Raw genomic sequence first — 16,691 nt, 5'->3', positions numbered from 1 at the left:
AATGCAGACTGCTTTGATTGTTCTACATAAATCTAATCCTATATGCTTAGGTTGAAACCACTTTGGAGAATGACCTAATCCAACAGGAATATACGGTTATTAATGGGGGCATGGTATATGACAACAGGTAAAGACTGATACCAGTGGGGGAATTGCCTAAGTCAATAGGCATTTACTGCGAGTGAGGAATGGCCTATCAAATAGTCTGCAAACAAAACAGCAACAGGAACCACCACCTAGGCTGGCTAAGAACATATAAATACCATAAACCCAAGGCTAGCACGATTGTTCCCCATCTGGAGAACACCAAGAAAATGTTGCAATGCCCACCTGGAGCTATCTGTATCTTGCAACCAGATTCTGCTTGGATCCGTGAGATCTGCTCCCCACCTCGTCCAATAACTGAAAGAAAACAATCTATTTGTTACAACTCTTAGTGCTAGAACGTGTGAACTCTGTAGAAAAAGGAACACTTCCCAAAGATGTCCTGTTGCCCAGCCTAATATAGACCTGTAGAAGTCAGCATATCAAGGGCTTGGTTCAAGTCAGCCCAGTACTTCTTGCAGGATCTGACTAAAGCAAAAATAAACCCTTAAATGGGTAAACGTTTTTGTTTTTTTGTTTTTTAAAAAAAGGCATCAGTAAATAGCGCTGTTCCAGCAGACTTCTGCACTGAAATCCGTTTCTCAAAAGAGCAAACTGATTTTTTTATATTTAATTTTGAAATCTGACATGGGGCAAGTCATATTGTCAGTTTCCCAGCTGCCCAAAGTAGTGTGACTTGTGCTCTGATAAACTTCAGCCACTCTTTACTGCTGTATTGCAAGTTGGAGTGATATCACCCCCTCCCTCCCTGGGAAGGTAACCAGATAGCAGCTCCCTAACACAAGATAACAGCTGCTTGGTAGATCTAAAAACAGCACTCAAAAATCCTGATCCCACTGCGACACATTGAGTTACACAGAGTAGGAGAAACAACAGCCTGCCAGAAAGCAGTTCATTCCTAAAGTGCTGGCTCTTTCTGAAAGCACATGAATAGGCAAAATTACCTGAGATGGCTGCATACACACCAATATTACAACTAAAAAAAAAATACACTTGATGGTTCAAGAATGAAAATCATGACAGAATCCCTTTAATGTTTAAATTCACCGGATGTTAAACAATATTTTAGCCAGATGTGATGAATATTTCATATGCTGCAAAACTAAACCACAATCAACAGGCATATGGCATCATTGAAATAGATTAATATTTGAATAAAGCATCAACCAGGAATGGAAGCCTCTACTGTACAAGTAGTGAGAAGAGACCTACAACTTCTGCTAAAGTACCAGAACATTCAGTCTGGGTAGTGTAAACCAAAGGGAACTTACTGAATCCCACCATCTTGTCAGGCACATTATATTCCTCGGTCATCACAGCCCTAGAGCAAAGAAAAACAAATCTTAAAACAAATCCACAATGAATAAAGATAAATATTGCTTTTGGTTGTTTTAGGCTACCTAACCATCCCATCCTTTGTAGGTTACCCTTCTAAAGATCTTGGGGTACTGAGGGTACAAATAAGCACACCCCAAATCTGCCCCTAAGTGGCCTTCAGGCTGGGCCCCCTTAGCTCATAACAAGGTTACAGATATATAGAAACATTGTGGTAACAGTCACAGTCCCTTTAAACACCAAATCTGTACTAGTGTACTATTCTACAGTAGCTGATCTTCTTAACTTTACCCCCAAGGGATTATACAAGCTCTATGTTTAGGAGTCAAAAGCATCTGGTCTCAGGAACTAATGACATTCTAACAATGTGCTCCCTGGCAGCCACAAAAATTTGTGTGATACAATATGGCCCCCCAACATTAGCTGTAGCTGTGCCAGTGCTTTGGTCTTGTTTTTTGCAATAAAACAGAATGCCGCACCAGATCCATCCAGCTCTCCAGTGTTATAAGAATGTGTTACTAAAGCCGGCATAGATGCAAAGATGAAGTCGTATGAAATGAAGGTTCCTACGATTTTCAGACCGTGAGTGGATACCCTGTCGATTGGTGGTTTAGTTGGACGGGTTAGAAGATTTCTATCGGCTGAAGAGAATATCTCTGCATGTTTTACCTGACGATATCCATAGGTGACTGTCACTAGTTATTTGTTGGACATAACTTTTGTACGATTGCAGTCTGTGTTTTCAATGGGTTGCTCACCTTTAAATTAACTTTTAGTATGATGTAGAGAAGTGATCCCCAACCAGTAGCTCGTGAGCAACATGTTGCTCCCCAACCCCTTGGCTGTAACGCTCAGTGGCCTCAAAGAAGGTGCTAATTTTAGTGCCTTGAGGGCTGCCCTACAGAGTATTGATTGGGGCATTAAGTTATCAGCTAAAAACACAGAACAGAAATGGTTGTCATTTAAAATGATATTAAATCATTACTGTTCTCAATTTATTCCATTAAGGAGTAAATGTAGAAGCTCCAAGAATCATCCTATGTGGCTTAATACAGAAGTAAAGAAGTTAATAGGAAAGAAGAGAAAGGCAGTGCATTTAATGAATATAAACACTGTAATAAATGTTGTAAATCATCAATCCGGAAGGCAAAGAAAGGAAATGAAGAGTTAATTGTGGTGGAGTTGAAAAGTAACCCTAAAAAGTTTTTTAAATATATTAATAGTAAAAAGATGCAGGTTGAGAGTGTTGCTCCATTAAATAATGGTACCAGTATGGTTGTAACAGATACAGAAAAGGCAAATGTGCTAAATCAGTTTTTTTCTTCAGTATATACAATAGAGGAGTCTGAGTTCCCAGGCTCACTTTATAGCTGCACTAATGGCTCAGCTCAATCTAGTCAGTGGCTGACTCAGGATATGATTCATAAAGCTTTAATAAAAATGAATGTAAACAAGGCTCCGGGCCCTGATGGCATACATCCCTGGGTTCTAAGAGAGCGTAGTTCAGTTTTAGACCAGCCCCTATTTCTGATTTTCTCAGATTCACTTTCATCTGGTATGGTGCCTATGGATTGGAGAAAAGCTGATGTTATTCCAATATTTAAAAAGGGATTACGATCTCAGCCTGGCAATTATAGGCCAGTAAGTTTGACATCGGTGGTGGGCAAATTATTTGAAGGCTTGTTAAGGTATCGGAATCAAAATTTTGTCCTAGTCAATGGCATTATGAGCAACCTTTATGAAGGTTAGGTCATGTCAGACAAATTTGATTGCTTTTTATGATGTGGTAAGTAAGATTCTGGACAGCGGGGGGGGGGGGGGCAGTAGATGTGATCTATTTGGATTTTGCTAAAGCATTTGATACTGTGCCCCACAAACGACTGATTTCTAAACTAAGGTCTGTTGGGTTTAACAAAGTCGTTTGCACATGGAAAAGAAACTGGCTACAGGATCAGGTACAGAGGGTGGTTGTTAATGGTACATTCTCTACTTGGAGTAAGGTTCTTAGTGGGGTCCCTCAGGGCTCGGTATATTATTTATTTAACTTGTTCATTAATGACTTAGGGGAGGGTGTTGTAAGTAATGTATCAGTGTTTGCAGATGACACAAAACTATCCAGCCCAATTAATTCCATCCAGGATGTGGCATTCTTGCAACATGATCTTGACAAACTGGCAATCTGGGCAGCTAAGTGGCAAATGAGATTCAATGTTGATAAATGTAAAGTCATGCACCTGGGATGTAAAAATATCCAAGCCAATTATACCCTTAATGGGATTGCACTAGGCAAATCCATTATGGAAAAGGACCTTGGAGTCCTTGTAGATGATAAACTTGGCTGTAGCAAGCAATGCCAGTCAGCAGCATCAAGGGCAAATAAGTCTTGAGCTGTATTAAAAGGGGCATAGAGTCACTGTCATTCTTCCACTGTATAGAACACTTGTAAGGCCCCATCTAGAATATGCCGTACAGTTTTGTCTCCATCTCTCAAACAGGACATTATTGTATTAGAGAGGGTACAGAGAAGGGCAACTAAACTGGTAAAAGGTATGGAAATTCTTAAGCTATGAGGAAAGACTGGCCAAATTGGGAATGTTCACGCTGGAGAAGAGGCGCTTAAGGGGTGATATGATAACTATGTATAAATATATAAGGGGATCGTATAATAATCTAATGCTTTATTTACACAAGGTCACCCATTCTGATTAGAAGAAAAGAGGTTCCGCCTAAATATTCGGAAGGGGTTTTCTACAGTGAGAGCTGTGAAGATGTGGAATTCTCTCCCTGAACCAGCTGTACAGGCTGATACATTAGATAGCTTTAAGAAGGGGTTGGATTTTTTTAGCAAGTGAGGGAATACAGGGTTATGGGAGATAGCTCATAGTACAAGTTGATCCAGGGACTAGGCCATTTTGGGGTCAGGAAGGATTTTTTTCCCCCCTCTGAGGCAAATTGGAGAGGCTTCCTCTGGATCAACTAGCAGTTAGGCAGATTAAAAAAAAAATTACTAAAAGGTTGAACTTGATGGACGTGTGTCTTTTTTCAACCTTACTTACTATGTTACTATGCTTATTTTTCCAGTTTCTTGGAGGCAAGTTTTGGTTGCATAACAACCAGATGTACTGCCAAATAGAACCTCCTGTAGGCTGCCAGTCTACATAGGGGTTAACAAAAGTCAATCACATCCCTTTTCTGACACTACCCAGGAACATTTTACATGCTTGTGTTGCTCCCCAACTCTTTTTACATCTGAATGTTGCTCACAGCTGAAAAAGGTTGGGGACCCCTGGTGTAGAGTGATATTCTGAGATAATTTGGAATTGGTTTTCATTATTTTTTATTATTTGTGGTTTTTTAGTTATTTAGCTTTTTATTCAGCAGCTCTCCAGTTCGCAATTTCAGCAATCTGGTTGCTAGGGTCCAACTTACCTTGGCAACCAAGCATTGATTTGAATAAAAGACTGGAATATGAATAGGAGAGACCCTGAATAGAAAGAGGAGTAATAAAAAGAAGCAATAACTATACATTTCTAGCCTTACAGAGCATGTGCTTTTTAGATGGGGTCAGTGACCCCCATTTGATAGCTGGAAAGAGTCAGAAGAATAAAGCAAATAACTTAAAAAAAAAACAAACATCAAAAAACAATGAAGACCAATTGGAAAGTTCCGTAAAATTAGCCATTCTATAACATACTAAAAGTAAACTTAGAGGTGAACCAGCCCTTTAACTGCCAGAACATCCATCGTTGGATTTATTTTTTGCTACTTTATTTAATCTGAAGGATTGGTTGTAGGTTGGGATCTTGCAATGTATGATCACTCGTCGGACATAAGGATAAATCTGGTCCTATGTCAGGATGAGGCCAAGAGAAAGAACGATTGGTCACTTAAACTGATTTTGGGCTGTCAATGCTTATTGAAATACAAAAACAAAGGCATTTAGGGCAGTGATCCCCAACCAGTAGCTTGTGAGCAACGTGTTGTCTCTAACCCCTTGGATGTTGCTCCCAGTGGCCTTAAAGCAAGAACTAATTTTTGAATTCCAGGCTTAGAGGCAAGTTTTGGTTGCATAAAAACCAGGTGCACTGCCAAACAGAACCTCAATGTAGGTTAACAATCCACATAGGGGTTACCAAATGGGCAATCACCCCAAAAACATTTTTCATGCTTGTCTTCTGAATGTTGCTCATGGGTTTAAAAGGCTGGGGGATCCCTGCTTTAGGGAATCCAACTGGATTTGTGGGAACCCAGTATACTTGGTTCTTGGATACTTTTATTTTGGGTACCGAATGCCTTCAATATCACCACTACATTGATGGCACTAAATGAGCAGGGTCACTTCTGCATAATGATTAGGTCATTATTTCATAATAGCTGATGATGTTGCATATTAACAGTCCCTTGTAAACTGCCATTGTGTTTAAAGAAAATGACCATGACATCATGACCAATGTGGCCTTTTGATCCGAGCAGCTCATCGGGGACATATAAAATTCCCTTAATAAATCACGTTATTGACCAATCTCCACTTGTCCCAGTCCCTGGTACAAGCCTCAAAGGCATTAACTCAGTGCCCCCCCCTATCAAAAGAATGGAGAGGTCCAGCCTGAAAAACAACGTGGGCGTAATTTGGGGATAATTATTGCTCTTCTATACATGCCTGAAAGCTTAGAAGGTAAGAGTATAAAAGTATAACTTTTTATACATTTCTATATATTTTTGATGCTATGGCTGATAAAGCAATGTTTTCCTGCATCTGTAACCTTGTTTATAAGCTAAGTGGGCCACAAAAATGTTGAACCTCCAGGGGGGCCTTTAACTGAAAAATGTCAACCATGTAAGCATTAGTATGGTATAGACATTTGTATTTCATATCCTGAATATTCCACAAAGGTTTTGCCCAAATACCGAACCAGGACCTTAATTTGCATTTTCACATTTTTTTGGGGTGTGTGTGTGTGGGGGGGATTTGTATGAATTAAAATGAAATATTGTCATGTTCAGTTACAGAGTCTTAAAGTTTAAGGTAAGAGTCTTGTGTTGGGTTTGGTACCTGCAAAATACCCAAACTATGCAAATGTATAACCAGTATATGCAATATTTTAAATCTGTTAAATGAGCTTACTCCTATACAGGGTGGGCCTGGGTGCACACGCCCCAGACCTTCAGCAAAGGGAGCAAACACCTTGAAACATCAAAGGAGGCTCGCACAAGCCCGGACCCACACAGTAGTAAGATCGGAGTCAGATTGTAAAAGGTTAAAAAGCTTACATTTTATTCTCCATAATTAAGAACCAAGGCCTGACGCATTTTGTGTCATGACTAAGTGTCCCTCGTAGCCATGAAACGCGTCAGGCTTTGGTTCTTAATTATGGAGAATAAAAATTATGGAGAACCTGGTAGGGTTCAGTGCATCCCTAGAAGAAACCAAACAGATCAATTGTGGTAAATTGCCTATTGAGGCCCTCTCCTATTCATGTGTATAGTTCTTCATTCAAATCACTGCCTGGTTGCTATGGCCAGCAAGACCATAGAAACCAGATGTTAAAATCCCAAACTGAAGAGCTGCAGAGAACAAAATTGAATTATAGATACACAAAACTGCTGCCATACTATATGTTTCTATTACAAAAAATGTCTAATTTAAAGGAAAACTAAACATCATCTACCAAAAGCCCCCTCCCAGTGTTGTGCTTTAGTTTAAAAAAACAAACAAACAAACAAAAAAACCCTTTAAATAGTGGTTCACCTTTAAGGTAACTTTAATTTGGTTATAGAAAAGCCACTTCTAGGCAACTTTTCAATTGGTTTTCATTATTTTTTATAGTTATTTGCTTCTCTTCTGGCTATTAGCAGCTTTCAAATGGGCGTCGCTGACTACCTTCTAAAAACAAATGCTCTGTAAGGCAAAAAATATTGTTATGGTTACCTTTTATTACTGATCCTTATAATCAAGCCCTCTCCTATTCATATTACAGTCTCTTATTCAAATCAATGCATGGTTGTTAGGGTAATTTGGACCCTAGTTACCAGATTGCTCAAGATGCAAATTGAAGAGCTGCTGAATAAAAAGCTAAATAACAAAAAACGTCAATAATAAAAAATGAAAACCAATCGCAAATTGTCTCAAAATACATCATACTAAAAGTTGTCTCTCTACATCATACTAAAAGTTCTCTCAAAGGCGAACGACCCCTTTAAAAAAAAATTCTGATCCTTAAATTCAGAGAAGCGCAGTGGACAGCCAGGTCGCCATTTTCTGGCTCTTCGTAGTCTTCGGGTCTCTTGGCCGAGACGAAACCTGCCGGCCAAGTCAGGAATCTGCTTCAACTGTGCACCCACAAATCAGGGGTTTAGACCCAAAGACTATATAAAGAGCCGGAGGATGGCAACCGGGAGCTCCGCTGCTATTTTCAGCATTTAACCATCTGAATTTTTTTAAAGGTGTTTATTTTTTGCACTAAAGCACATTGTGGGGAGGGGGGCAATGCCCGCAAGTTTGGGGGGGGGGGAGCTTTTGGAATAGAGGGGGTTTAGTTCTCCTTTAAGAGGACACAAATCAGCCCCCTCCCGTTGAACTTCAACCCCAAAGAAAACACGCTCAGAGTTTCAGACCTCGACTTGCCTCATACTAGTCATACAAGAGTACAGATGGCAGATCAATAAACAATTAGATCACGATCAATAAATAATAAAACGCAGCCCACTGCTTACCTTTGATGTACGAGGGCCCCTAACTGGTTACCAACTGTGGAAGAGAAGAAAAAAAAGACAAAAGGAAAATGAAAAGTATTATTTCGGATAAGGCAACTTCATCTTGCTGGAAAACACATTCTCCATTTAAGGGGGGGGGGCTGAGGCGTTAAGGCTCACTGGCTACGGGATATGGCCACTTTGTGATCAGCATTCTATAAACTGCACACACCAGCTGGGAGAAAGCAGCAACATTGATCGCATGCTCTCATGCAAGGGTGGGGGGGGGGATAAGAGGCGTACATCTACAGTGACCCTTCCATCCTGAATCCGAGGGGCTTCTTGGGAATATTAAAAAAAAAAATAGGAAAATCTTTAAATCCTCCCCACTGGCCACCAAATTAAACATGATGTAAAGATTAAGCAGATTGCTGTACACATTAATAGAGGCAGGCAGTAACGCTGAAGACATATGTCTGCTTTCACAGCGCAGATCGATTGGCCCGGGACGCAATTTGCTTTCTAAATAAAGAGAGTGAAACGCGTCCTCTGAGAGTTTGTTTGGAGGATTCCTGGTTGGGGGGGGGGGGGGTTTGGAAAACGTGGCCCCTATTTATAAGGCTGGATACTTAAAAAATGATTTGTGGTCCTGACGTTATGTATGCTTGATAAACTCCAACAGGTGCCACAGTGACACGTGCACTTATGTATTGCTTATAAGATGCCAGAAGCAGGACACCATTATAGAGATAGTCATCAAGAGCATTTTCTATGTAGTCATATGACTTCATAAAGGGGTGATTCACCTTTAATTAAGCTTTTAGTATGTTATAGATGACTAAAATAAAAAACGAAGGCCAACTGAAAGGTTGCTTTGAATTATAGTTTAATTATTTGCCTTCTTCCACTTGCTCTTTCCAGGTTTCAAATGGGGGTTCATGGATTCCTTTTAGAAAAGCAAATGCACCAGCCAGGGGTTCAAAGGTTAGGCCTTGCTTTACAGCATATTTTATATATATATATATATATATATATATATATATATATATATATATATATATATATATATATATATATATATATATATATATATATATATATATATATATATATAACATTGATTTCAATCAATATGAATAGGTGATTTCAGCAATCTGGTCGCTAGGGTTTTAATTACCCTAGCAACCATTGCCTGAAATATGAATATGAAACTAAAAGTTAAAGGTGAAGTACCCCTTTAAATATCGGATGCAAGCAAGTATGGTCCGGCCATGATTGCCAGCAGCTCTACAATGAGTGGATGGGAAAAGAAACAATCGATGCAAACAGAGGAAGCAGTCGCTGCAAACATTTACTTTCAAACAGCATTTAAAGGGGAACTAATTCCCTGCAATCAACATCAGTCAGCTGAACGTTGGCTTTCAACCTACTGCTTTGTTTAAAATAGCTACAGTTACAGGTATAGGATCCATTATCTTAAAACCAGTTATCCAGAAAGCTCCCAATCATAGAAAGGCCATCTTCCATAGACTACATTTTATCCAAATAATGCAGATTTTATAATAATTTCCTTTTTCTCTGTAATAATAAAACAGTATCTTGTATATGATCCAAACTAAGATATAATTAACCCTTACTGGAAGCAAAACCAGCCAGGTTTACCATGTTTACATGATTTTCTAGTAGATTTAAGGTATGAAGATCCAAATTGCAGAAAGATCCGTTATCTGGAAAGCCCCAGCCCCTGAGCACTGTGGATAACAAGTCCCATTCCTTATACGCAGAGTTAAACAGAAATAATTTTCAGTTTATATCAGATGCTACCTCTTTGGTTTGGAGGAGACATTCTCAGAGAAAGCAGTGCATCAAACTTCCCTTTCCCATTAAGCACTTGTGTAATATACTCCTTATCTGTAAGCCTGAGACACAGGAGACAAACTGTAAAAGAAGCAGCCATGCAACTAGAAAGCATACTGCCCAACCCCAGCACAAACACAGAGTAGACATGGCTGCCAAGATTCACAGTTATCTATAAGCAACCAGCGATAAGTTCCACTGCTTAGTAAACAGTAATAAAACATATCAGTGGCCACAGAGCAAATAAAGGCTATGTGCTGTACTCTGCTTCAGCAACGCTTTCATATATCAACCATGCCTAGGGGAAGGACAGAAGAAAGGAACTGCTTAAAGGACAAGGAAACAGATTCCTAGGGGGAGCAAAATGTTGCAAAAACAAATGTGAAGATAATTACACAAGATTCAGCAAGGAAGAACACTCCATGAAGGTTTGTTAGTGCCTCAGGCTGCCAGAACATCCTAATAACTTGGATTATATTAATCAGGTGCTCCCTAAACAGGATTATTTTAATATCTCAAATTCTACAGCCTGATGTCTTGCAAACCTATTTAAACACTGGTTATGCAGGTATGGGATCAGTTATTGTGAAACCCATTATCCAGAAAGCTCAGAATTATGGAAAGAATGTCTCCCATAGACTCCATTATTATCAAATAATTCAGATTTCCTTTTTCTCTGTAATAATAAAACAGTAGCTTTTACTTGATCCCAACTAAGATATAAGTAATCCTTATTGGAAGCACAACCAGTCTGGGTTTATTTAATGTTTATATGATTTTCTACTAAACTTGAGGTATGAAGATTAATTATTAATTGAATAGGTCTTTCAATAGTCAGTCCAACTGTACTGCCCAAGGATCTCTGGAGAAACTATAATTGGTGATTTGAAGAGAATTAAAGAAGTAGAATTAGGCTACAAATGCTTTTTCTTATGTTATGGGCTTCTGTGCCAGCCTAAGCGTCCACAGCAGATGCCCCCATTTTCTGCTCATTCACAGCACATGCCCTGCACTACTATCACTTAACTGAGCTAAGGGACTTGTTTACAAAATACTTTATATATTAAAGAATTTATCATGCAGGACTGATCATCAGGATTATTAATCAGCCCAGTTGCATCAGCTTCGAACCTCATTTGTTGCGCAGCAATTTCAAACAACCACTAAGTTTAGCTACTTAAAGGAGAACTAAACCCTAAAAATGAATAGGGCTAAAAATGCAGTTTTATACACTGAACTTATTGCAACAGCCTAAAGTTTTATCTTCTCAAAATCAGCAATTGTCCAGGACTTAAAACTTGTCACAGGGGGTCACCATCTTGGAAAGTGTGTGACACTCACATGCTCAGTGGGCTCTGAGCAGCTGTTGAGAAGCTAAACTTAGGGGTTTTTGCAAATTATCAAGCAGAAAATTAGGTTGGTCTGTAATATAAGCTAATGCTACAGGGTTGGTTATTAAATTCTGATGCTAGTTGCATTGGTTTCTGTGCTGCCTTGTAGTAATTATCTACATTAATTAATAATCAGCTTTAGACTGTGGCAGCACAGAGCATGTGCAGTGAATCGGCAGAAAAGAAGATGGGGAGCTACTGGGGCATCTCTGGAATCACAGATCTTCCCTGCTAAAGGGCTTTGGTTGTCCGGGGCTGGCACAGAAGCCCATGATGTACAACATTTCGAGTTTAACTTTCCTTTTCCTTTAACAGCAGCCCAGAGCACACGGAGCACGTGCAGTGCCAACGACACATAAAAAGATGCCCAACATAATCCAAGATGGGAAGATGCTGGGGACAACTTTAAAAGACCTACATCATTGTCGTTATAGGGCTGCTCAACTTCTGCACTGCTATAGTAAGTACAGCATACAGGCCAGGCATTTATTTAGGCTTTAGTCCTTCCTTACATTTTCATTGAATTCGATTTAGAAAAGGATTTAAATGTGAATGATAAAACAACCTTTGTAAAAACTCTTAAAGAAAACCGTATGGTTAAAGCACAAATGCCTCTATTAAAAAGCATCCAATGCAAGTTATGGATGCTTCCCAGATGCACGCACATGCACACTGGGCAAGAGTGCTTTTGGATGTCATTATAAAAGCAGAGGCAAGCACCAAGGCAGGTCCCACCTATATGACTGTTCCTGAAAAATGTATTTTGCCTTAGACATACAAAGAAAGCTGCTCACAAACAGGGCATACTTTGCTTTACAACGTGCAACGGGTTTGGGACAAGCAACACATGCAGCTAAATGGTTTAGCTCATGCTTCTCATCATGCAAACTACATCTCCCAGGTTTCTGTCTGCTTACAAACAAAAGAATGCAGAGGATACTACACAGAGACGAGACCAAGGAGCAGAGGGGGTTGTTGAGGGGCCGGGAAGGGAGGGTTTGTGTTTTGTCTTTCTTCCCAGCTACAGACCAGGTTGCGGAGGTGCAACATGCAGAAGTCAAACCGTGGACATATACCTGCATGAGATGCAGTGCAAAGTTACTTACGATCATTCACAGGTGCCAATTATTTTTAAAAAATCCGGCTGGTCTGTCAGATGGAGAAGAAAAGAAGAGAGGAGGGAACACACAGTGCTCTTATTCATTGTGAATAAAGGGGGCATGCGGAACCAGCACACAAGAATGTTAGCTAAAGCCATCCAAGCAGGAGTCCAGAACTGGGCCTGTAGCATGCTCTAACCTCAGCCTAGTTGAGTATGGTTTTAGAGAAGACGGCATTTGCAATTTTTCTAGGTCATCTAAACCCTATAAAAATATGGTGTAAAAGTAGCAATGCCACTTTTCCACCAAGAGGATCCCAGATAATATAAAAGGATGAGACATTTATGAGTAAATTGGGTGGGGAATCCATTGAGCTTCCATCAATACTAAGTATCTACCAAAAACAAGGTAAAACCTTAGGGCCCATCATTGGATCGCAAAAGATTTGGCTAATACATGAATATTCACCCATGTGGCCTACAAGATGGACAATGGCATTGCCCAAGATGTCGACCCATTAGATCTCCAGGATAAAAGAACCTTCTACACGTGCAGATGATGGTCAACAGCAAGCAGATGTTGAGTGGTGACATTCAAATTATTATAAGGGGAGGTGTGTCCTTGTGTCTAGGAATCAGGAGAAGCGTTCCTTGCTCCTGCCACCAAAGGTTCCCGCAGTGGAAAGGCAATGCCAGTAAAAGGGACGAGTTCAACCATGTTCAACGTGATTCAATGTATATGGTCACTCATACCTGGTCGGTACAGACCGTTAGCTCCTTAAGGGCATAAAAAAAAAAAAACAATTCCAAATAGTATACGCATGGAGTTCTCTGCCTACAGTATAGTTTTCCTTTGAGTAGACTTCAAATAATGTTACTTGCGTTGAAATGGACTCTAGGACATGGAAGCCAACTGCACTTAAACAAACACTCTATATGCTGCATTACAACAATGCAGTAAAACTCGCTCATATTTCAGGGAGTGTGATTCTTGGTAACAGTTCTTTTTACATGGCTGCCTGTAATAAGTAACTAGGCTTTTTTCAAAGAAAAATCAATAATCGCTGTTTGGACAGCTGCCAACACCTCCACAGGTATCTGCTTAGAAGGTTGTACTGTATTGTGGAAGCAGGCATGGTGTCGACTGTTGTAGAAGTACTACTCAGAAGTAAGAGCACAAAGTTATCGAACTGATCTTGTTGTCCATGACAAACAAGAACATTTGGCTATGTGGCTTATCAATAGGGATGCACCGAATCCAGGATTTGGACTTTTTAAGCAGTATTCGGACTAATCCTTCTGCCCGGCTGAACCAAATTCGAATTGGCATATGCAAATTAGGGGTGGGGAGGGAAAGCGCGTGACTTTTTGTCACAAGACAAGGAAGTAATAAAAGTTTTCCCCTTCCCACCCCTAATTTACATATGCAAATTAGGATTCGGATTAGGTTCGGTATTCGGCTGAATCTTTCGCGAGGTTCGGCCAAATCTAAAGTACTGGATTTGGTGCATCCCTACTTATCAATAGAGAGAACAATGGAAACCTCATGATGCAGGACTGGCTTTCTGGCAAGCATTCAGCTAGAAGTGAAACTCTGGTACCATGAGTTCATCTCATCTATGGGAGAACACGATTTTTGGGTAACTGTATGAATAAACTCATTTTATGGGACCTTCTGCTTTCATCAAATAGAGAACTGTACCATAAGTCAGGAACACATGGACAGATATAACCCAAGCTCTCTAAAATCAAGGATCATTGTGTTTGTATGCTTAGCACCTACGCCCTACAACAGGAATATTATTTAGCCACGCCTTCCTATCATCATTAAACTACAAAGACAAATTGTTTTAGATCGAGCCCAAACCACAGTTATAAAAAAATGAAAAAAAAAAGGCAGTTGATAATGAACATACGATCCTATTGAGAACAAGTGATCTATGTAGCATCTCAGCATGGCAGAGGAAGCCAAATTTCAAGCCTCATCTCCCAATTAGACGTCTTTAAAGCAGACTGGAAAATACAAAGGAGTAGAAGGAAGCATCTTTCTCCATAACAATCACTGCGCTATTGTTGCTGTGATCAGTCTGTATAGTTTCTCCGTAAAGGAATTGTTCAGTATAAAAATAAAAACTGGGTAAATAGATAGGCTGTGCAAAATAAAAACGGTTTCCAATATAGTTAGTTAGCCAAAAATGTAATTTATATAAAGGCTGGAATGACTGGATGTCTAACATAACAGCCAGAACACTACTTCCTGCTTTTCAGCTCTCTTGGTTTCATTGATTGGTTACCAGACAGTGACTTGAGGGGGGCCCCACAAGGGTCATAACTGTTGCTTTTGAATCTGAGCTAAATGCCAAGGATCAATTGCAAACTCACTGAACAGTTATGTCCCATGTGGCCCCCCTTCAAGTCACTGACTAACTAGAATTAAAGAGCTGAAAAGCAGTAGTGTTCTGGCTATTGTATTAGATATCCAGTCACTCCAGCCTTTTTATTTATACATTACATTTTTGGCTAACTAACTATATTAACTAACTATAGTAACGTCTCAATTGTACTTACCAGGATCATCCATGGGTCTCTTTTGGACTCCATAACCATACAAAGATGCGTCCACTAAAGGTCCGGAATTATTCAAGTGGGGGATTCCGTCAATTTTAGCAGCTATCTGTAAAAGGCAGAGTAAAAGAAGAAGAAAAAAACATGAGTTGCAAACACAAAATGATTATAAGGTTATAGAAAAAATGCTGCTGGGGAAGGATATCAATGCAAATTTCAATGGCACACAACGCACTCCAGGAAGGGGAGATTAAAAAACTTGATGTGGCCCTTTGCTAATTGCCTCTCTACTTTAAAGTGAAGCAGATCATTTCTGCACCGTGACGTGGTCCTCTTCCGACGGGTAGAGCCTAGGATCCAATTGTTGACATTAGGGTTAATTGGCTGGGACATCCTGATTTTTTAAGTTCAGTTTTGTATTATTTAAAGGGGTTGTTCACCTTTGATTTGACTTTTAGTATGATGTAGAGAGGGATATTCTGAGACAATTTGCAATTGGTTTTCTTTTTTGTGTGGTTATTGAGTTATTTCGCTTTTTATTCAGCAGCTCTCCAGTTTGTAATTTCAGCCATCTGGTTGTTATGGTCCAAATTACTGTACGGCACACTATCACCGTTGAAAAAGCCGGGACACGACAAAACCGTGTTAGGAAACAGATTTGACAGACTTTATTGATGAACAATCATGTTCTGCTAAATTTTAGATAATTTAGATAATTAAATAAAGGCAGTGTGCCCTGCACTTGTAAAACTCATGTGTTTGCTTCAGAAACACTACTATAGTTTATATAAACAAGTTGCTGTGTAGCCATGGGGGCAGCCATTCAAGCACAGGATACACAGTAGATAACAGATATGTACAACTATTGTTTATATAAATAAGCTGCTGTGTAGCAATGGGGTAACTTGAGCCTTGAGAAAAGGCTTAAGTTACACAGCAGATAAGCTCTGTAGAACACAATGGTGTTATCTGTTATCCACTATTTAACCTGTGCCATGTAGCCTTTTTTCAATTTCCGCCATTGCTACACAGCAGCTTGTTTATATGAACTATAGTAGTGTTTCTGAAGCAAACAGATCAGTTGTACCATAGCAGGGCAAGATATTTTCATTACTTTAATACACTTTCATTTTTTGGTTTTACTGTTCCTTTAAGATAATATACATAAAACGCTTGATATTTAGGAGATCATCTATGTATTTGGTAAGTGTATTCCAGTTTTTACTTTACTCAGCTGTGACCTGTTGGCAGCACGGATACCACAGGCAAGTGCTGACTAAGAAGAAGGGGGCACGGAGCAGAAACAGTTCAGCTGCTCAAGCTCTGGACACTGAATGCCAAGGCTGGCTACAATACATGACAAATAACTCCCAGCATGACTCAACTGAACATTGCTACAAGTTGCCAGCAGACACTGAAGGTTTGGATCTCTGCCTGCATTTATTGTTTTAGTGCATCAGCTTCATGGGACAGGCCATGCAGGAGCCTACAAACAGGAATTGGATTAAGACTGAAAAGCGCGGCATAAAGAGTTATGACTGCAAAAGAAAAAAAAAGGGTGCAACAGGAAAACAGCCCACGTGCATGGAAGCCAGAGCCAACAGTTCAATGACTTGGTGGACAGAAGAAGATAAGAGAGTCAATGT

At 39.7% G+C, this 16,691-nt stretch overlaps 1 protein-coding gene across 2 annotated transcripts in view; it reads right to left on the bottom strand.

Moving 5' to 3' along the window:
• Positions 1-16,691, bottom strand: part of fubp3.S (far upstream element binding protein 3 S homeolog) — a 49,462-nt gene that overhangs the window by 22,037 nt on the left and 10,734 nt on the right. For both annotated transcript variants that reach the window (XM_018231915.2, NM_001089921.1), the window contains 4 exon segments: positions 15,049-15,154; positions 8,155-8,188; positions 1,377-1,426; positions 331-402 (listed from right to left, as the gene is read on the bottom strand). In XM_018231915.2, coding sequence (XP_018087404.1) covers positions 331-402; positions 1,377-1,426; positions 8,155-8,188; positions 15,049-15,154 — 262 coding nt within the window.

The sequence above is a fragment of the Xenopus laevis genome, chromosome 8S (assembly GCF_017654675.1).
Source record: "Xenopus laevis strain J_2021 chromosome 8S, Xenopus_laevis_v10.1, whole genome shotgun sequence".
NCBI lineage: Eukaryota > Metazoa > Chordata > Amphibia > Anura > Pipidae > Xenopus > Xenopus laevis.
This window is presented reverse-complemented; position numbering and strand designations above follow the sequence as displayed.